The 21,784-nt window shown below is 48.7% G+C and overlaps 1 protein-coding gene across 2 annotated transcripts in view; it reads right to left on the bottom strand.

The window, feature by feature from the left end:
• Window positions 1-21,784, bottom strand: part of tln1 (talin 1) — a 75,303-nt gene that overhangs the window by 28,091 nt on the left and 25,428 nt on the right. For both annotated transcript variants that reach the window (XM_056431885.1, XM_056431884.1), the window contains exons 16-36: window positions 20,311-20,419; window positions 19,371-19,579; window positions 19,200-19,298; window positions 17,185-17,352; window positions 16,807-17,101; window positions 16,565-16,731; window positions 16,352-16,480; window positions 15,576-15,689; window positions 15,359-15,472; window positions 6,689-6,823; window positions 5,988-6,116; window positions 5,795-5,897; window positions 4,934-5,142; window positions 4,736-4,855; window positions 3,636-3,833; window positions 3,390-3,529; window positions 3,205-3,298; window positions 2,073-2,162; window positions 1,585-1,707; window positions 877-1,020; window positions 635-796 (exon numbers count right to left, since the gene is read on the bottom strand). In XM_056431885.1, the coding sequence (XP_056287860.1) occupies window positions 635-796; window positions 877-1,020; window positions 1,585-1,707; window positions 2,073-2,162; window positions 3,205-3,298; window positions 3,390-3,529; window positions 3,636-3,833; window positions 4,736-4,855; window positions 4,934-5,142; window positions 5,795-5,897; window positions 5,988-6,116; window positions 6,689-6,823; window positions 15,359-15,472; window positions 15,576-15,689; window positions 16,352-16,480; window positions 16,565-16,731; window positions 16,807-17,101; window positions 17,185-17,352; window positions 19,200-19,298; window positions 19,371-19,579; window positions 20,311-20,419 (3,051 nt within the window). The remainder of the gene's footprint in view (window positions 1-634; window positions 797-876; window positions 1,021-1,584; window positions 1,708-2,072; window positions 2,163-3,204; window positions 3,299-3,389; window positions 3,530-3,635; window positions 3,834-4,735; window positions 4,856-4,933; window positions 5,143-5,794; window positions 5,898-5,987; window positions 6,117-6,688; window positions 6,824-15,358; window positions 15,473-15,575; window positions 15,690-16,351; window positions 16,481-16,564; window positions 16,732-16,806; window positions 17,102-17,184; window positions 17,353-19,199; window positions 19,299-19,370; window positions 19,580-20,310; window positions 20,420-21,784) is intronic.

The following is a 21,784-nucleotide window of genomic DNA, read 5'->3' as shown; positions in this document are numbered from 1 at the left end:
GTTAAATGCGTTAAAAAAACAAGACTAGTTAAACCTGTAATTTAATTAACTGAGTTAACGCATTATTTTCACAGCACTAATATATATAAATGTATATATATAATAAAGACGTGCATACATTTATATATATATATATAAATGTATATATATAATAAAGACGTGCATAAATATATATATATGATCAGGAATATAATAATATATATATTAATAAAATATTATATATAAGAATATAATACATATATACGTATACACACACATATACATAATATATATAAATATATACATAGTATATTTGTTATACATATATATATACACACATACAGTATATATATATAAATATAAAAACATATATAGATATATTTATACACATATATATTTTATATTACATCATTAAATATAATATGTATATATATATATATATTTAATAATGTATTTATATATAATAATAAATATATATATATATATATATGCACGTCTTTATTAGCCTTGTACTTCAAAAGAACACCACGAACACTTCAGAGGACAGAGCATCTGCCGCTGTGCACCCCCCTCCTCCTCCTCCCCCCTCCTCTTCTCTCCTCTCTCCCCCTCCCTCCCCCCTGCTGCTGCGCCTGCCGGGACTCGTGCTACCGACCTTGATGGACTTGACGAGGTTGGCGGTGGTGTTGGCCACCTCCTTGGCCGACTGGACGAACTGCCGCTTGGCCACCGGGTTGGGCGTCCTGGAGGAGGCCAGGCGGCACGCGTTGCAGAGCGCCGACGTGTGCTTGGCCACGATGGTGGCGGCAGAGAGCACCTGGGGGAGAGGGTCAGAGGTCAAAGAGGTCAAGTATAGACTCACCAAGAGGAGGAGTGATGTCACAGGGAGGCGGGTACCTGGGACTGGGTGCAGGCCGGGTCCACCAGGTTCTGGCAGGCCATCTGGATGGACTGGTTGGCCCGGGCGAACTGGGAGGGGTCCACCAGGCCCTTCTGGCCCGCCGAGCTGTTGGGGTCCGAGACCCCCACCAGGTAGGCGGCCTGGGGGCGACAACAGAGTCACTTTACAATGAAGCCCAGTGGAGGTTCTGGAGGACTCTCTCCAGACCAGGACCACGAGACACGAGAGCTTCAACCAACAGGCCTGATCAAGTTCATCGATTATGTCATCCTTGGAATGTGGCGCGTCCTCCTTCCTCTGAAACACCTTTCATTTTCGATCAATGCTTCACAATAAAAGCTCCTTTACTTCAGTGATAGACACGTCCTTCACAATAAAAGCTCCTCGTAATCTTCCCTGCTCACTCATCCTCCCTACAGTATTAGGCAACTCGTTTTTAAAGAAGAACAGCTGCTAACGAAGCCCCTCTACTTCAGTGATAAACACGTCCTTCACAATAAAAGCTCCTCGTTACTTTTTTATTAAAAAAATATGTTATTTTGCAGCAGCAAAAATGAAGAACATTTTGTTTTATCATCCTCAGCTTACTCAATGCGCTGCTTTGTCACTATTTGATCACTACTGTGAGATCTGAACTCCGTGTGGTCTGACACACAGACCAGTGAGACCAGGCGGTCTTCACAGCCCCCAGAAGAGACCTTTACCTGAGCAGCTGCCTCCGTCAGACCACACAGAGCTTTGGAGCCGCTGCTGACCGAGTCGCCGAACTCCGGCAGGTTGGAGTTCTTGGCGTTGTGTGAAATGCCAGCCATGGACTCACCCAGGACCTGCAACAGGAAGCCGGAGAATAAGGGTTTGGTGTGGGAACCAATCAGCACTGACGTACAAAAATAACCCAAAAGGGTGGTCATCCCTTCAAAATAAAAGTACATGTCTCAGTGACTGGAAGGACAAAGAGAAAAGTACAGAATGGGGTCAAATGTTTAAAAAGATGATGTCACCAACAAACTGAACACAATTAACCCGTGACGTCTTTATAGTTCAGAGATATTTACTGGACCAGTGTATAATACTGAAGGACAGAACTTCCTCTAACAGATAAAAGTGTACACGTTAAAGCAGAGCAGCTCCTTTTGAGAGAGAGGAGTTAAACGTTGAACCGTGAGACCAGAGCCAGAGGAGGAAGTTCTACCTTTGAGTTCTCCATGACGCTGTCGATGCAGTCGAAGTACGACAGGTCGTTGATGGCCTCCGTCGGGTTCTCCAGCATCCCCCTCACCGACTGCAAAGGACACAACGTCGTCACAACGCACACAGGAAACACACAACGCACCTCACAGCGGGGGGTCTAGATGATGGTTCAAGTCCTTGCTTTATGATGAATATATATATACAAATCTATTTATATTTATAATAATATATATATATATAAATATATGTATATAAATATATTTATATATATATACACATATAAATCTATTCATATATGTCTATATATAAATCTATTTAAAAAATATTTAAATACATATACAAATATATATAAAATATATATATATCTATATAAAAGAAATTATATATATATAAATATATATTTACATATATATCTATGTATATATATATATATGTGCATTTATATATATATATATATGTATTTATATATACATTAGAGCAGGGATTCCCAAAGTGTGGTGCGCGCACCCCTGGGGGTGCGCGAGCTGCCTCTAGGGGGTGCGCGAGAGGAAAAATGTAATGGTGGTCTAATGGTGTAATAATTAATATTAAACATTCTCAGGGCTCTCAAGTGTCATTTCGGTCTTAACCAGTGGCGTCCCGGATGTTTTTTAATTAGCCCCGAATGTTAATTAAAAAAAATAAAAATAAAAGATTTGGCACACAAGTGGTTAACACCTCCAGGTCGCACGTGACGTCATTCACCCAAAGCAGCGGAGTCAGACTGGCAGCAGGCGCACGTAACAGCAAGCTGCTGTCTGAGAGTGTTTCTATGTCTAAACATTTCGCCGCTTCACTCTTCTGGGCTAAGCCCAGCGCCGCCGCTCCCATAACGCGCATCGCTCCCCCCCGTCAACAACTCTTGCATTCTGTTGCGTTTTTTTTTTAAGGTGTGGGGGATTGGGGGTGCGTGAACCCGGTCGGGATGTAGAAGGGGGTGCGTGGTCTAAAAAGTTTGGGAACCCCTGCATTAGAGGGAGGGCGGGCCTCAGCAGAGAGCAGGGTGGTCCTTCAAAGTGCTCTCTGAGTCCAGGTCCATGTCTCAGGACTCAGACTAAAGAGGAGAGGAACCGGTGGAGGACTGACGGTCTTACCTCCAGCTCTCTGAGAGCATTGTCACACTCCTTCTGCCCGGGAGCCTGCCGGGTGCACATGGTGATGAGCTGGTTGATGCTGTCCGTCACGGCCCTGTGAACAGAAACACAGGCTCCGAGGTGTAAAAGATGGAGAGAACGTAGAGGAGAAGAGCTCCAGACGAAGAGAGGAGAGGGTTCCCCACCTGGCGGCGGCTGCCAGCTGGTTCTTGAGGTTGGGGGAGCTGGGGTCGGTGGACAGGGCTTTGGCTGCCAGCAGCAGCTTGCTGGAGGACATGGAGATGGTCTTCAGGTTGGAGACCACCTGCGTCTGGTCCTCTTTAGACTGGAGGAGGAGGAGGAGGAGAGCGGTGTTATTGGATGTTAGAGAGTTACTCAACAGCGCCCCCTTTGGTGGAACGTCACTGGTGCATCTTATCTTCATTCCTGACCTGAGATGTTCCGGCCATGTCGACTCCGGCGTCCAGGAAGTTGCTGAAGTCCTGTCCGAACTTGCTGGTGGCCCTGGCCAGGTCCTGGGTCGTCCCCCTGGACGCCTGGACCACCTCGTTGGCGGACTGGTTGAGACCGGCAGCCACCTCGTTGAGCTGAGCCTGGACCTCCTGGAAGCTCCTCCCACTGGACGGGAACTAGAGGGAGGAGGAGATGGACATGAGAGAGGGAGGAGAAGGACATGAGAGGGAGGAGAAGGACATGAGAGAGGGAGGAGAAGGACATGAGAGGAACTAGAGAGACAGGACAAGGACATGAGAGAGGGAGGAGGAGAAGGACATGAGAGAGGGAGGAGAAGGACATGAGAGGAACTAGAGAGACAGGACAAGGACATGAGAGAGGGAGGAGAAGGACATGAGAGGAACTAGAGAGACAGGACAAGGACATGAGAGAGGGAGGAGGAGAAGGACATGAGAGAGGGAGGAGAAGGACATGAGAGGAACTAGAGAGACAGGACAAGGACATGAGAGAGGGAGGAGAAGGACATGAGAGGAACTAGAGAGACAGGACAAGGACATGAGAGAGGGAGGAGGAGAAGGACATGAGAGAGGGAGGAGGAGAAGGACATGAGAGGAACTAGAGAGACAGGACAAGGACATGAGAGAGGGAGGAGAAGGACATGAGAGGGAGGAGAAGGACGTGAGAGGGAGGAGAAAGACAAGAGATGGAGGAGAAGGACATGAGAGAGGGAGGAGAAGGACGTGAGAGAGGGAGGAGGAGAAGGACATGAGAGGGAGGAGAAGGACGTGAGAGGGAGGAGAAAGACAAGAGAGAGGGAGGAGAAAGACAAGAGAGAGGGAGGAGGACAAGGACATGAGAGAGGGAGGAGGAGAAGGACATGAGAGAGGGAGGAGAAAGACAAGAGAGAGGGAGGAGGACAAGGACATGAGAGAGGGAGGAGGAGAAGGACATGAGAGGGAGGAGAAGGACATGAGAGAGGGAGGAGAAAGACAAGAGAGAGGGAGGAGGACAAGGACATGAGAGAGGGAGGAGGAGAAGGACATGAGAGAGGGAGGAGAACTAGGAGGGAGTCGCTCACGGAGTCGGACAGCAGGGTCTTGCTGGCCTCGCCCACGGAGCGGATGGCGTTGTCCACGTCTCTCTGGCCGGGGAGGCAGTTCACACACCTGTTGAGGGCCTGAGACACGGCCTTGGCCACCTACACACACACACACACACACACACAGTTGAGTGACACAGTAAGACAAGGTGTGTGTCTCAGGTTCCCGGCCCTCACCTGGACCAGCCGCTGCTGGTTCTCGGCGTCCCCCGGCTTGGCGATGGCCCTCTTGGTCTCCTCGATCAGGTTGCCGGACTTGTCCATGACGTCCGCGGCGCAGTCCAGCAGCGCGTTGCGCGCCGCCCGGTCGGCCGTGGTGGCGGCGACTCCTCTGGCGGCCGAGGCCAACGACCTCAGAGCCTGAGCCACGTCTCTGGCCGCCATGCCTGGAGAAGACGGGAGAGGAACGTCAGTGATGGGCACTGTTGCACTGTTTGTTTTGTTTTGTATTGTATTGTGTTGTATGTATATTTTGTGTAAGCACACTGAGAGTCACTTTACCAAGTCAAATTCCTTGTTTGTGCAAACTTACTTGACCAATAAAACCTGATTCTGATAAAACCTGATCCTGAAGGAACGTTATGGGAACACAGGTAGTGACCTATATTTATATATATATATATAGTTGTATATATAGCTATATATATAGATGTACAGAAATATATGTGTATATATAAATATATGTATATATATATTTATATATAAATATGTATATCTATACATATATAAATGTATATATACACATATATATATACATATATATAATATACATATTATATATAAATATTATATATATAATATATATGTATATTATATATAATATATATTTATATAATATATATATATTATACATGAATAATATATATACTATATATATATAAATTATAATATATATAATATATATGTGTGTGTGTATATAAATATATGTATATATATATATAAATATATTTATGTATATAATATATATATACATACACATATATATTTATATAATATATTGAATTCCCTGTTTCTCTAGCGTGTGAAGGCTGAACCCACCCGTGTAGTTCTCGTTGCCCTGCGTGGCCTCACTCAGCAGCTGAGCCATGGCGGCGCTCACGGCCTTCGTGCTGGTGCCCAGATCCTGGGAGCATCTCTCCAGCTGAGAGACGGAGGAGAGAAACGACCCGTCAGTCACACTGTTGTTCACACTGTTGTCCCGGTGTTCAGACATGGCGTGTGTGCTCCTCACCGTCTCTCCGGGCAGCGGCTTCAGTTTGCCCTCCTCGGCCGACGCCTTGGCTTCCTGGATGTCCTTCTCCAGATCCCTCACCGTGGACAGAGCGTTGTCGATCTCCAGCGGGCCGCACGCCTCCTGAGCCTGGCGCACAATCACAATGTGTTTTATTCATCAAACACAGGATTAAAACCATTAACTGCCGAGTTAAAGTAACAAGTATGAACAATATGCTTGAAACGCCTTGTTTTGTTAGCTTCATATTTCAACTTGCTGTAATTATTGTGTAATATGTAAAAAAGTGTAGATGTGTAGTACCTTTAATATTTTCATATTTATATATATAATTATTATAATATATATATATAATAAAAATGATGTTATATATATTATATACTATAATAAAGACGCAGATGTATATACTAACTCCTGCAGGAGCACCAACTTATTTGACCAGATTTTACCAAAATATATATATATAATTTATATATATATGCATATATATATATAATACAAATTATATTATATACATTAGATTTTATATATATATATACGTCTGTATTATCGATAATACAGACGGAGGTGTGTGTGTGTGGTACCTTTAAGCCTCTATAATACAGACAGGTGTGTGTGGTGTGTGGTGTGTGTGTGGTGTGTGTGTGGTGTGTGTGTGTGGTGTGTGTGTGTGGTGTGTGTGTGTGTGTGGTGTGTGGTACCTTCTGGGATGTGGCCCGGAGCTCAGCCAGGGCGCTGGCCAGGTTCTTGGCACATTGGCTGAGCTGCATGGCTGAGGCCTGGTCCCCGATGTTAGGGACCGTGGCTTTAGAGGAGGCCACCATCTTAGCACCAGGCTGGAGGAGGAAGAGAGGGACCGTTACACCTCTATAAAGAGAGGAGGAGGAGGAGGGGAAGAGAGGGACTGTTACACCTCTATAAAGAGAGGAGGAGGAGAAGAGAGGGACCGTTACCTCTATAAAGAGAGGAGGGGAAGAGAGGGACCGTTACACCTCTATAAAGAGAGGAGGAGAGGAATAGAGGGACCGTTACACCTCTATAAAGAGAGGAGGAGAGGAATAGAGGGACCGTTACACCTCTATAAAGAGAGGAGGAGGAGAAGAGAGGGACCGTTACCTCTATAAAGAGAGGAGGGGAAGAGAGGGACCGTTACACCTCTATAAAGAGAGGAGGAGAGGAAGAGAGGGACCGTTACACCTCTATAAAGAGAGGAGGAGAGGAAGAGAGGGACCGTTACACCTCTATAAAGAGAGGAGGAGGAGGGGAAGAGAGGGACTGTTACACCTCTATAAAGAGAGGAGGAGGAGGGGAAGAGAGGGACCGTTACACCTCTATAAAGAGAGGAGGAGGAGAAGAGAGGGACCGTTACACCTCTATAAAGAGAGGAGGAGAGGAAGAGAGGGACCGTTACACCTCTATAAAGAGAGGAGGAGGGGAAGAGAGGGACTGTTACACCTCTATAAAGAGAGGAGGAGGAGAAGAGAGGGACCGTTACCTCTATAAAGAGAGGAGGGGAAGAGAGGGACCGTTACACCTCTATAAAGAGAGGAGGAGAGGAATAGAGGGACCGTTACACCTCTATAAAGAGAGGAGGAGAGGAATAGAGGGACCGTTACACCTCTATAAAGAGAGGAGGAGGAGGAGGGGAAGAGAGGGACTGTTACACCTCTATAAAGAGAGGAGGAGGAGGGGAAGAGAGGGACCGTTACCTCTCTATAAAGAGAGGAGGAGGAGGGGAAGAGAGGGACCGTTACACCTCTATAAAGAGAGGAGGAGGAGGGGAAGAGAGGGACCGTTACACCTCTATAAAGAGAGGAGGAGGAGGAGAAGAGAGGGACCGTTACACCTCTATAAAGAGAGGAGGAGGAGGAAGAGAGGGACCGTTACACCTCTATAAAGAGAGGAGGAGGAGAAGAGAGGGACCGTTACACCTCTATAAAGAGAGGAGGAGGAGAAGAGAGGGACCGTTACACCTCTATAAAGAGAGGAGGAGAGGAATAGAGGGACCGTTACACCTCTATAAAGAGAGGAGGAGGAGAAGAGAGGGACCGTTACCTCTATAAAGAGAGGAGGAGAGGAATAGAGGGACCGTTACACCTCTATAAAGAGAGGAGGAGGAGGGGAAGAGAGGGACTGTTACACCTCTATAAAGAGAGGAGGAGAGGAATAGAGGGACCGTTACACCTCTATAAAGAGAGGAGGAGGAGGGGAAGAGAGGGACTGTTACACCTCTATAAAGAGAGGAGGAGGAGGGGAAGAGAGGGACCGTTACACCTCTATAAAGAGAGGAGGAGGAGGGAAGAGAGGGACCGTTACACCTCTATAAAGAGAGGAGGAGGAGGGGAAGAGAGGGACCGTTACCTCTATAAAGAGAGGAGGGGAAGAGAGGGACCGTTACACCTCTATAAAGAGAGGAGGAGAGGAAGAGAGGGACCGTTACACCTCTATAAAGAGAGGAGGAGAGGAAGAGAGGGACCGTTACACCTCTATAAAGAGAGGAGGAGGAGGGGAAGAGAGGGACTGTTACACCTCTATAAAGAGAGGAGGAGAGGAAGAGAGGGACCGTTACACCTCTATAAAGAGAGGAGGAGGAGAAGAGAGGGACCGTTACACCTCTATAAAGAGAGGAGGAGAGGAAGAGAGGGACCGTTACACCTCTATAAAGAGAGGAGGAGGAGGGGAAGAGAGGGACTGTTACACCTCTATAAAGAGAGGAGGAGGAGGAGAAGAGAGGGACCGTTACCTCTATAAAGAGAGGAGGGGAAGAGAGGGACCGTTACACCTCTATAAAGAGAGGAGGAGAGGAATAGAGGGACCGTTACACCTCTATAAAGAGAGGAGGAGAGGAATAGAGGGACCGTTACACCTCTATAAAGAGAGGAGGAGGAGGGGAAGAGAGGGACTGTTACACCTCTATAAAGAGAGGAGGAGGGGAAGAGAGGGACTGTTACACCTCTATAAAGAGAGGAGGAGGGGAAGAGAGGACGTTACACCTCTATAAAGAGAGGAGGAGGAGGGAAGAGAGGGACCGTTACACCTCTATAAAGAGAGGAGGAGGAGGAAGAGAGAACTGTTACACCTCTATAAAGAGAGGAGGAGGAGGAAGAGAGGGACTGTTACACCACTATAAAGAGAGGAGGAGGAGAAGAGAGGGACCGTTACACCTCTATAAAGAGAGGAGGAGGAGGAAGAGGGACTGTTACACCTCTATAAAGAGAGGAGGAGGAGGAAGAGGGACTGTTACACCTCTATAAAGAGAGGAGGAGGAGGAGAGAGAGGGACTGTTACACCTCTATAAAGAGAGGAGGAGGAGGGAAGAGAGGGACCGTTACCTCTATAAGAGAGGAGGAGGAGGAAGAGAGGGACTGTTACACCTCTATAAAGAGAGGAGGAGGAGGGAAGAGAGGACCGTTACACCTCTATAAAGAGAGGAGGAGGAGGAGAGAGGGACTGTTACACCTGTATAAAGAGAGGAGGAGGAGGGAAGAGAGGGACTGTTACACCTCTATAAAGAGAGGAGGAGGAGGAGAAGAGAGGGACCGTTACACCTCTATAAAGAGAGGAGGAGGAGGAAGAGGGACGTTACACCTCTATAAAGAGAGGAGGAGGAGGAAGAGAGGGACTTACACCTCTATAAAGAGAGGAGGAGGAGGAAGAGGGACCGTTACACCTCTATAAAGAGAGGAGGAGGAGAAGAGAGGGACCGTTACCTCTATAAAGAGAGGAGGAGAGGAATAGAGGGACCGTTACACCTCTATAAAGAGAGGAGGAGGAGGAAAGAGGGACTGTTACACCTCTATAAAGAGAGGAGGTGGGGAAGAGAGGGACCGTTACACCTCTATAAAGAGAGGAGGAGGAGGGGAAGAGAGGGACTGTTACACCTCTATAAAGAGAGGAGGAGGAGAAGAGAGGGACCGTTACACCTCTATAAAGAGAGGAGGAGGAGGGGAAGAGAGGGACTGTTACACCTCTATAAAGAGAGGAGGAGGAGGGGAAGAGAGGGACCGTTACACCTCTATAAAGAGAGGAGGAGGGGAAGAGAGGGACTGTTACACCTCTATAAAGAGAGGAGGAGGAGGAAGAGAGGGACCGTTACACCTCTATAAAGAGAGGAGGAGGAGGAGAAGAGGGACTGTTACACCTCTATAAAGAGAGGAGGAGGAGGGGAAGAGAGGGACTGTTACACCTCTATAAAGAGAGGAGGAGGGGAAGAGAGGGACTGTTACACCTCTATAAAGAGAGGGGGAGAGGAATAGAGGGACCGTTACACCTCTATAAAGAGAGGAGGAGGAGAAGAGAGGGACCGTTACCTCTATAAAGAGAGGAGGAGGAGGGGAAGAGAGGGACTGTTACACCTCTATAAAGAGAGGAGGAGGGGAAGAGAGGGACTGTTACACCTCTATAAAGAGAGGAGGAGGGGAAGAGAGGGACTGTTACACCTCTATAAAGAGAGGAGGAGGAGAAGAGAGGGACTGTTACACCTCTATAAAGAGAGGAGGAGGAGGGGAAGAGAGGGACTGTTACACCTCTATAAAGAGAGGAGGAGGAGGAAGAGAGGGACTGTTACACCTCTATAAAGAGAGGAGGAGGAGGAGAAGAGAGGGACCGTTACACCTCTATAAAGAGAGGAGGAGAGGAAGAGAGGGACCGTTACACCTCTATAAAGAGAGGAGGAGAGGAAGAGAGGGACTGTTACACCTCTATAAAGAGAGGAGGAGGAGGAGAAGAGAGGGACCGTTACACCTCTATAAAGAGAGGAGGAGGAGGGGAAGAGAGGGACCGTTACACCTCTATAAAGAGAGGAGGAGGAGAAGAGAGGGACTGTTACACCTCTATAAAGAGAGGAGGAGGAGGGAAGAGGGACTGTTACACCTCTATAAAGAGAGGAGGAGGAGGATAGGAAGAGAGGGACTGTTACACCTCTATAAAGAGAGGAGGAGGAGGGGAAGAGGGACTGTTACACCTCTATAAAGAGAGGAGGAGGAGGAAGAGAGGGACTGTTACACCTCTATAAAGAGAGGAGGAGGAATAGAGGGACGTTACACCTCTATAAAGAGAGGAGGAGGAGGAGAGAGAGGGACTGTTACACCTCTATAAAGAGAGGAGGAGGAGGAAGAGAGGGACTGTTACACCTCTATAAAGAGAGGAGGAGGGGAAGAGAGGGACTGTTACACCTCTATAAAGAGAGGAGGAGGAGGAGAAGAGAGGGACTGTTACACCTCTATAAAGAGAGGAGGAGGAGGGAAGCGAGGGACCGTTACACCTCTATAAAGAGAGGAGGAGGAGACGAGTGGGACGTTACACCTCTATAAAGAGAGGAGGAGGAGAAGAGAGGGACCGTTACACCTCTATAAAGAGAGGAGGAGGAGAAGAGAGGGACTGTTACACCTCTATAAAGAGAGGAGGAGGGGAAGAGAGGGACCGTTACACCTCTATAAAGAGAGGAGGAGGAGAAGAGCGACCGTTACACCTCTATAAAGAGAGGAGGAGGAGGGACTGTTACACCTCTATAAAGAGAGGAGGAGGAGAAGAGAGGGACTGTTACACCTCTATAAAGAGAGGAGGAGGAGGGGAAGAGAGGGACTGTTACACCTCTATAAAGAGAGGAGGAGGGGAAGAGAGGGACTGTTACACCTCTATAAAGAGAGGAGGAGGAGGAGGGGAAGAGAGGGACTGTTACACCTCTATAAAGAGAGGAGGAGGAGGGAAGAGAGGGACTGTTACACCTCTATAAAGAGAGGAGGAGGGGAAGAGAGGGACTGTTACACCTCTATAAAGAGAGGAGGAGGGGAAGAGAGGGACCGTTACACCTCTATAAAGAGAGAGGAGGAGGAGAAGAGAGGGACGTTACACCTCTATAAAGAGAGGAGGAGGAGAAGAGAGGGACGTTACACCTCTATAAAGAGAGGAGGAGGAGAAGAGAGGGACGTTACACCTCTATAAAGAGAGGAGGAGGAAGAGAGGGACTGTTACACCTCTATAAAGAGAGGAGGAGGAGGAAAGAGGGACCGTTACACCTCTATAAAGAGAGGAGGAGGAGGAAGAGAGGGACTGTTACACCTCTATAAAGAGAGGAGGAGGAGGGAAGAGGGACTGTTACACGTCTATAAAGAGAGGAGGAGGAGGAGGAGCAGAGAGGGACTGTTACACCTCTATAAAGAGAGGAGGAGGAGGGAAGAGAGGGACTGTTACACCTCTATAAAGAGAGGAGGAGGAGGAGGGGAAGAGAGGGACTGTTACACCTCTATAAAGAGAGGAGGAGGAGGAAGAGAGGGACCGTTACACCTCTATAAAGAGAGGAGGGGAAGAGAGGGACCGTTACACCTCTATAAAGAGAGGAGGAGGAGGAAGAGAGGGACGTTACACCTCTATAAAGAGAGGAGGAGGGGAAGAGAGGGACCGTTACACCTCTATAAAGAGAGGAGGAGGAGGAGAAGAGAGGGACTGTTACACCTCTATAAAGAGAGGAGGAGAAGAGAGGGACCGTTACACCTCTATAAAGAGAGGAGGAGAGGAAGAGAGGGACGTTACACCTCTATAAAGAGAGGAGGAGGGAAGAGAGGGACCGTTACACCTCTATAAAGAGAGGAGGAGAGGAAGAGAGGGACCGTTACACCTCTATAAAGAGAGGAGGAGGGGAAGAGAGGGACTGTTACACCTCTATAAAGAGAGGAGGAGGAGGGAAGAGGGACTGTTACACCTCTATAAAGAGAGGAGGAGGAGCAGGGGAAGAGGGACTGTTACACCTCTATAAAGAGAGGAGGAGGAGGGGAAGAGAGGGACTGTTACACCTCTATAAAGAGAGGAGGAGGAGAAGAGAGGGACCGTTACACCTCTATAAAGAGAGGAGGAGAGGAATAGAGGGACCGTTACACCTCTATAAAGAGAGGAGGAGGAGGAGAAGAGAGGGACCGTTACACCTCTATAAAGAGAGGAGGAGGAGGGGAAGAGAGGGACTGTTACACCTCTATAAAGAGAGGAGGAGGGGAAGAGAGGGACTGTTACACCTCTATAAAGAGAGGAGGAGGAGGAGAAGAGAGGGACTGTTACACCTCTATGAAGAGAGGAGGAGGAGAAGAGAGGGACCGTTACCTCTATAAAGAGAGGAGGGGAAGAGAGGGACCGTTACACCTCTATAAAGAGAGGAGGAGGAGGGACTGTTACACCTCTATAAAGAGAGGAGGAGGAGAAGAGAGGGACTGTTACACCTCTATAAAGAGAGGAGGAGGAGGGGAAGAGAGGGACCGTTACACCTCTATAAAGAGAGGAGGGGAAGAGAGGGACTGTTACACCTCTATAAAGAGAGGAGGAGGAGGGGAAGAGAGGGACCGTTACACCTCTATAAAGAGAGGAGGAGGGGAAGAGAGGGACTGTTACACCTCTATAAAGAGAGGAGGAGGGGAAGAGAGGGACTGTTACACCTCTATAAAGAGAGGAGGAGGGGAAGAGAGGGACCGTTACACCTCTATAAAGAGAGGAGGGGAAGAGAGGGACTGTTACACCTCTATAAAGAGAGGAGGAGGAGAAGAGAGGGACCGTTACACCTCTATAAAGAGAGGAGGAGGAGGGGAAGAGAGGGACTGTTACACCTCTATAAAGAGAGGAGGAGGAGGAGAAGAGAGGGACCGTTACACCTCTATAAAGAGAGGAGGAGGAGGGGAAGAGAGGGACTGTTACACCTCTATAAAGAGAGGAGGAGCGGAAGTGAGGGACTGTTACACCTCTATATAGAGAGGAGGAGGAGGAGAAGAGGGACCGTTACACCTCTATAAAGAGAGGAGGAGAGGAAGAGAGGGACCGTTACACCTCTATAAAGAGAGGAGGAGAGGAAGAGAGGGACCGTTACACCTCTATAAAGAGAGGAGGAGAGGAAGAGAGGGACTGTTACACCTCTATAAAGAGAGGAGGACGGGAAGAGAGGGACCGTTACACATCTATAAAGAGAGGAGGAGAGGAAGAGAGGGACTGTTACACCTCTATAAAGAGAGGAGAGGAAGAGAGGGACTGTTACCTCTATAAAGAGAGGAGGGGAAGAGAGGGACCGTTACCTCTATAGAGAGGAGGGGAAGAGAGGGACCGTTACACCTCTATAAAGAGAGGAGGAGAGGAAGAGAGGGACTGTTACACCTCTATAAAGAGAGGAGAGGAAGAGAGGGACTGTTACACCTCTATAAAGAGAGGAGGAGGAGGGGAATAGAGGGGCTGTTACACCTCTATAAAGAGAGGAGGAGAGGAAGAGAGGGACCGTTACCTCTATAAAGAGAGGAGGGGAAGAGAGGGACCGTTACACCTCTATAAAGAGAGGAGGAGAGGGACTGTTACACCTCTATAAAGAGAGGAGGGGAAGAGAGGGACCGTTACACCTCTATAAAGAGAGGAGGAGGAGAGGAAGAGAGGGACTGTTACACCTCTATAAAGAGAGGAGGAGGAGAGGAAGAGAGGGACTGTTACACCTCTATAAAGAGAGGAGGAGGGGAAGAGAGGGACTGTTACACCTCTATAAAGAGAGGAGGAGGGGAAGAGAGGGACTGTTACACCTCTATAAAGAGAGGAGGAGGAGGGGAAGAGAGGGACTGTTACACCTCTATAAAGAGAGGAGGAGGAGGGGAAGAGAGGGACCGTTACACCTCTATAAAGAGAGGAGGAGGAGGAGAAGAGAGGGACTGTTACACCTCTATAAAGAGAGGAGGAGGAGGGGAAGAGAGGGACCGTTACACCTCTATAAAGAGAGGAGGAGGAGGGGAAGAGAGGGACCGTTACACCTCTATAAAGAGAGGAGGAGGAGAGGAAGAGAGGGACCGTTACACCTCTATAAAGAGAGGAGGAGGAGAGGAAGAGAGGGACCGTTACACCTCTATAAAGAGAGGAGGAGGAGAGGAAGAGAGGGACTGTTACACCTCTATAAAGAGAGGAGAGGAAGAGAGGGATTATTATACCTCTATAAAGAGAGGAGGAGGAGAGGAAGAGAGGGATTATTAGACCTCTATAAAGAGTGGAGGAGGAGAGGAAGAGAGGGATTATTAAATTTTGAGCTGAACCAGAACGACCTCCTCGTAACAGTCATCGCTTCATGAGGATTCCTGTGAAGGTCACCGTGACCTTTGACCTTCACAGTCTCATCGGTTCATCTGTGGCTGTGTGCATCACTGTGGTTGGAGTGTGTGATAGGAGTGTGTAGTGTGTGTGTCCGTGGTTCTGGAGGTCAGTGTGTGGTAGGAGTGTGTGTAGTGTGTGTAGTGGTTCTGGAGGTCAGTGTGTGGTAGGAGTGTGTGTAGTGTGTGTAGTGTGTGTAGTGGTTCTGGAGGTCAGTGTGTGTAGTGTGTGTAGTGGTTCTGGAGGTCAGTGTGTGTAGTGGTTCTGGAGGCCGTCACCTGCAGGAAGTTCTGGCTGGCGCTGATGAGGGCCAGCTGAGCACTGGGGCTGTCGGGCTGAGACTGGCTGCCTCGGACCCCCTGGACCAGCTGAGGGATCTGCTCCGCCACCACCTGATGCCACACACACACACACACACACACACACTAAGCATGCTATCTTCAGGAGGGAACCAGAGACAGCGCGTGTCGAGGTGTTTGGGGTGAGCAGGTGTACCTTGCAGCTCTGCACCAGCTGCTGCTGGGCCGCCTGGTTCCTATTGGACGAGGCGGCGTGCTGGGCGGCGGCGATGGTCTGAGTGGCGGCCGCTGCCGCTTGCTTGGCTGCATTCTGACGGGAAACAGACACGCGGCCACTTTAAGTACACGCCGTCCAATAGAGCAGCGGCTGTCAGCCGGTCATCACACGCCTTTAAAACACGTCAGGGTTCATCTGAGAGGGAAAGATTCCAGAAGCTTCTCGGAGCCGGAGCTCCATGTTGAGGAAGCTCCTCTCATGCAGCACCGTCAGGTTAAACTGATTCACTTTCCACACAGGCCAGAAGAATACCATGGAGGTTAGAGCTTTCATGTTGTGTTGATTCTGGAGGAGGAGGAGGAGGAGGAGGAGGAGGAGGAGGAGCAGGAGAGTGTTGAGCTCTCCTCCTCCTGCAGGAACACCGACTTATTTCACCAGAATGTATATACATATATAGTATTATATACATAACATATATATTATATTATATATAAATATTATATATATAAATATAGAATATTTATTATATATATATTATATAAATATGATATAACAATAATATAATATGTATGATTATACATATATTATATATATATTATATAAATATAATATATAAATATAATATTATATAAATATAATATTATATAAATATATAATAATACATTCTGGTCTGGAACATGTTCAATAAGTCTGAAGAGGTATGGGTATTTATTTTATTTATTGATCCTCCCTCGGTGGTCAGGGTCCGTGTTTACCTCCAGTTTGTTGACCAGACGTTTCTTGATGGCGTTCTGGGCGGCGGCGTTGGTGGCCATGCGGAGACCCTCGGCGGCCTCTCGCAACTTCTGCTGCTGCTCCTCGCTGTCGGGGTTCGCCGCTGCACCCTGGGGTGAAACACACACACACACATTCATCCAACGAGCTCATGGACATGAGGTCATCGTGTTGTCCAAGTGGATGAAGGAGACCTTGGCGGCCTCCACCATCTTGGCGGTGGCGTCCGCCAGCAGCTTGGCGGCCGACAGCAGCTTGCGCGAGTTCTCCAGGTCCGACTCGCCCTCGGCGTCCATCTTGATGGCGTTGACCAGATCGGACGTGGCCTGGGCGAGGATCCGGGCCTGGCGCACCATCTCACCTGGAGGGAGACACGACCCGGTGAGTGGAGGGAGGGAGGAGGATGGAGGGTGCGGATGAGAGCCCCGCCTCCTACCGGCGTCGCCCATGGAGCTGAAGATGTTCTCGGTGACGTCCAGGATGCGGTCCGTGGCCTCGCCGTGGCGCCCGATGGGGTGCCCCCCTCTGGCGTACTGCTTGATGTGCTGCAGCAGCTCGTTGAGCGCCTGCGTGACGCCCGTGGCGGCCACGCCCACCTGCTTCAGGAGGCCCTCGTCGCCGGTGGCGCCCTGCGACGCCTCCACGCAGCCCTCCACCGACTTGGCCACCAGCTTGCTGGCTTCGATCAGCTGCTCCTGGCACACCGGGGAGCTGATGGTCGGCGCCACCACCTGGACGGAGGGGTGGGAGGGTTTAAAGAAGAAGAAGACGAGCGCGGCGTTCCTCGGGCGCCGGTCTCGGGCGGGGCGCTCACCCGGGTGCAGGCGACCAGCTGAGACGTGGACAGGGCGCACTGCGTGGCCGCGGCGATGACCCGGTTCTGCTGGGTCGAGTCCTCCGTCTTCTGGGCCACGTTCTTGGCCTTGAGCACCAGGGCGGCGGCGGCGTTCGCCACGGCCTTCGCCAGGTGCATCAGCATGTCCTACACACACACACACACACACACACACACGTTAGCATCAGTTAGCACGGACCACTCGGAGGTCATAATGTACATTTAAGGATTTGGATGCTTGGAATCACAAAAGATTATCAATTAAATTATTCACACGCCGTGATTGAGATGTGAAACGATGATTAAATCTCGTGACGGTTGATTTCGGCTTCATCTCTTCAGCGCTGCTCACTCATTGGCTCGGCCTGATAGTGACACGCTCTGGCCACGCCCACTCAGCCTAAAACGCCGCTCCAGCTCGCTGCTGACGATTTGAGACTCATCGTGAGTCCCAGGAGCAACGTCACAGTGACGTCTAGAGACGCTGGGAGGAAAGGAAAGAGCCTGCCACCATAACCGTGTTTATATTCAACCTTTAAAGACGATATTATCGCGTGTGGCTTCATTAACATGATGGAATATTTCATTTGGAGTTATCAGGGTTATAGTTAATAACGGTTTAGGGTTATATTCTGATCGTCAGTCTTTAAAAAACATCTTTTTTTTCTTCTTTTTTTTAAAGCATTAAAAAAAAATTCAATGACTTTTTCAGAACCTGGAAATATTTTTTTAACATTTTTATTCCAGGACCTTTCCAGGTTTTCCAGGACTGCACAAACCCCGCTGTATGTTGTTACACCCCTACTTCCATCTGAATAAAAAAGCCATTACATTACTCATTGTCCTTTAATTTAAGGACACACAAACACACACACACACACACACACACACACACAGCAGTGTGGGCTGAAGGATTAAAGAACTCTGAGACTATTTTTATATTTTAAATTAACAACGATTGACAAACTGGATTATGATTGTGATGTCTGGATTAGGATTAGGATTTCTGGATTATTTCTGATGTCTGGATTAGGATTGTTTTGATTGGCTGCTGAGAAAGAGGCGTTCAGAGGTCTTCAGGACACCTGTGTTACCGTCATGTGAGCGTGAGAGGGGTCTCTCCAGCGGGAGCCCCTGAAGGATCCTCTACCTGGAGGCTTACACGAGACACGAGAGGTGAAGCTTCACAACCAGACGCCACGAGGAGGAACTCCTCAGCAGTTCATTTTAATTTAACTTTAATCAAAGACTTCATTTAAACTCCACCTCCAGACATGTTTACACAGTTATGACATGTTCTCTGGCAGCGTCATCGGTTTATTTATTGGTCTTATTTGGGGTTTTCTGCACTTTGTGACACTTAAATAAATAAATAAACCTTACCTACCTACTTACTTATTCTAACTAACTTATTCTAACTAACTTACTCAAACTAACTTACTTAACTTACTCTAACTAACTTACTAACTCCAACTAACTTAACTTACTCTAACTTACGTACTTACTCTAACTAACTAACTCTAATTAACTTAACTTACTCTAACTAACTTACTAACTCCAACTAACTTAACTTACTCTAACTTACGTACTTACTCTAATTAACTTAACTTACGTACTTACTCTAACTAACTCTAATTAACTTACTCTAACTTACTAACTACAACTAACTTACTCTTACTAACTAACTAACTTACTCTAACTAACTCTTACTAACTTACTCTTACTAACTAACTTACTTACTCTAACTAACTTACTATTACTAACTAACTAACTTACTTACTCTAACTAACTTACTATTACTAACTAACTAACTTACTTACTCTAACTCCTTTAATGTCGGATAATGAAGGTATTTTTAGTAAAGTGACTATTTAAATAAAGTTGTAATTGAAGTTGTCTCTGACGGGGGGAACCCTCCACATGGACCTCATGGCTCCCCAACAGGCTTGTCTCTATAAACAATGACGTGGCACCCGAAGGTGCCAGCACCCCACCTGGAACTGCGGGTCGGTGTCCGTCTCCCCGATGTGGGACAGCAGCTCGCCGCTGGCCGTGCCCACGTTGCCGGCCGCCTGCAGCAGGATCTGACGCGGCTGCAGCGAGAAGATCGAAGGGTTAAAGACGACACGTGGTTCTGGTGGTTCTGCTGGTTCTGCCGGGTCTACCTCGGTGTTGGCGGGCTGCGCGGTCTTCAGCATGTTGGACACGGCACACGCCAGGTTCTTGGCGGCGCCCAGCAGCTGCTGCCCGTTGGCGCCCTCGTCCTCCATGAGCGCCGCCAGCAGCTTCACGCCCTTCGACATCTCCGTCAGGTTGGAGGAGATGGTGGTGACGGCGCAGCCCACCGCCGTGTAGTCCGTCTCCGCCGGGTCGCCTGAGGGCGGACGGGTCACATGACACAGAACCGGAGAGAACACGTCACCGAATGAACTCCCAGAGGAACTCGGCAGGAAGTTTATTTTATTACGAGTCGGATCAATTATTGTTAAATAAGGTGGAACAAGATATTACAGCTCCAACCAAGGATATTATAGTATATTATATTACACTATATTATAGTATATTATATTATAGTATATTCTATTATAGTATAATATAGTATATTCTGTTATAGTATATTAATGTTTTCCATCCATAGTTGAGCCAATGAGGTGGTGCTGATGGAGCTCAGTGTGTGTACCTGCAGTGAGGGGGTGGAGCTCAGTGTGTGTACCTGCAGTGAGGGGGCGGAGCTCAGTGTGTGTACCTGCAGTGAGGGGGCGGAGCTCAGTGTGTACCTGCAGTGAGGGGGTGGAGCTCAGTGTGTGTACCTGCAGTGAGGGGGTGGAGCTCAGTGTGTACCTGCAGTGAGGGGGTGGAGCTCAGTGTGTGTACCTGCAGTGAGGGGGCGGAGCTCAGTGTGTGTACCTGCAGTGAGGGGGTGGAGCTCAGTGTGTGTACCTGCAGTGAGGGGGCGGAGCTCAGTGTGTGTACCTGCAGTGAGGGGGCGGAGCTCAGTGTGTGTACCTGCAGTGAGGGGGTGGAGCTCAGTGTGTGTACCTGCAGTGAGGGGGTGGAGCTCAGTGTGTGTACCTGCAGTGAGGTGATGGAGCTCAGTGTGTGTACCTGCAGTGAGGTTGACCATGGAGGCGGTGCCCGCTGTGATGGCGTCCACCTGGGAGTGGATCTCGTGTTTGGACTCGTCCATCTTGTTTTTACGCCAAGCTTGAGACGCCTAGAAGAGAAGAGAAGATCTCACCCTCCATCACATTCTCACCCTCCATCACATTCTCACCCTCCGTCACATTCTCACCCTCCATCACAGATCTCACCCTCCGTCACATTCTCACCCTCCATCACATTCTCACCCTCCATCACAGATCTCACCCTCCATCACATTCTCACCCTCCGTCACATTCTCACCCTCCGTCACATTCTCACCCTCCATCACATTCTCACCCTCCATCACAGATCTCACCCTCCGTCACATTCTCACCCTCCGTCACATTCTCACCCTCCATCACATTCTCACCCTCCATCACATTCTCACCCTCCATCACATTCTCACCCTCCATCACATTCTCACCCTCCGTCACATTCTCACCCTCCATCACATTCTCACCCTCCATCACATTCTCACCCTCCATCACAGATCTCACCCTCCATCACAGATCTCACCCTCCATCACATTCTCACCCTCCGTCACATTCTCACCCTCCATCACATTCTCACCCTCCATCACATTCTCACCCTCCATCACATTCTCACCCTCCATCACATTCTCACCCTCCATCATTCTCACCCTCCGTCACATTCTCACCCTCCGTCACATTCTCACCCTCCATCACAGATCTCACCCTCCATCACAGATCTCACCCTCCATCACATTCTCACCCTCCATCACAGATCTCACCCTCCATCACATTCTCACCCTCCGTCACATTCTCACCCTCCGTCACATTCTCACCCTCCATCACAGATCTCACCCTCCATCACATTCTCACCCTCCATCACATTCTCACCCTCCATCACATTCTCACCCTCCATCACAGATCTCACCCTCCATCACATTCTCACCCTCCATCACATTCTCACCCTCCATCACAGATCTCACCCTCCATCACAGATCTCACCCTCCATCACGATCTCACCCTCCATCACAGATCTCACCCTCCATCACATTCTCACCCTCCGTCACATTCTCACCCTCCGTCACATTCACACCCTCCATCACAGATCTCACCCTCCATCACATTCTCACCCTCCGTCACATTCTCACCCTCCATCACATTCTCACCCTCCATCACAGATCTCACCCTCCGTCACATTCTCACCCTCCATCACATTCTCACCCTCCATCACATTCTCACCCTCCATCACATTCTCACCCTCCGTCACATTCTCACCCTCCGTCACATTCTCACCCTCCATCACATTCTCACCCTCCATCACATTCTCACCCTCCGTCACATTCTCACCCTCCATCACATTCTCACCCTCCATCACAGATCTCACCCTCCGTCACATTCTCACCCTCCGTCACATTCTCACCCTCCATCACAGATCTCACCCTCCATCACATTCTCACCCTCCATCACAT

The sequence above is a fragment of the Pseudoliparis swirei genome, chromosome 15 (assembly GCF_029220125.1).
Source record: "Pseudoliparis swirei isolate HS2019 ecotype Mariana Trench chromosome 15, NWPU_hadal_v1, whole genome shotgun sequence".
In the NCBI taxonomy this organism is placed as follows: domain Eukaryota; kingdom Metazoa; phylum Chordata; class Actinopteri; order Perciformes; family Liparidae; genus Pseudoliparis; species Pseudoliparis swirei.
This window is presented reverse-complemented; position numbering and strand designations above follow the sequence as displayed.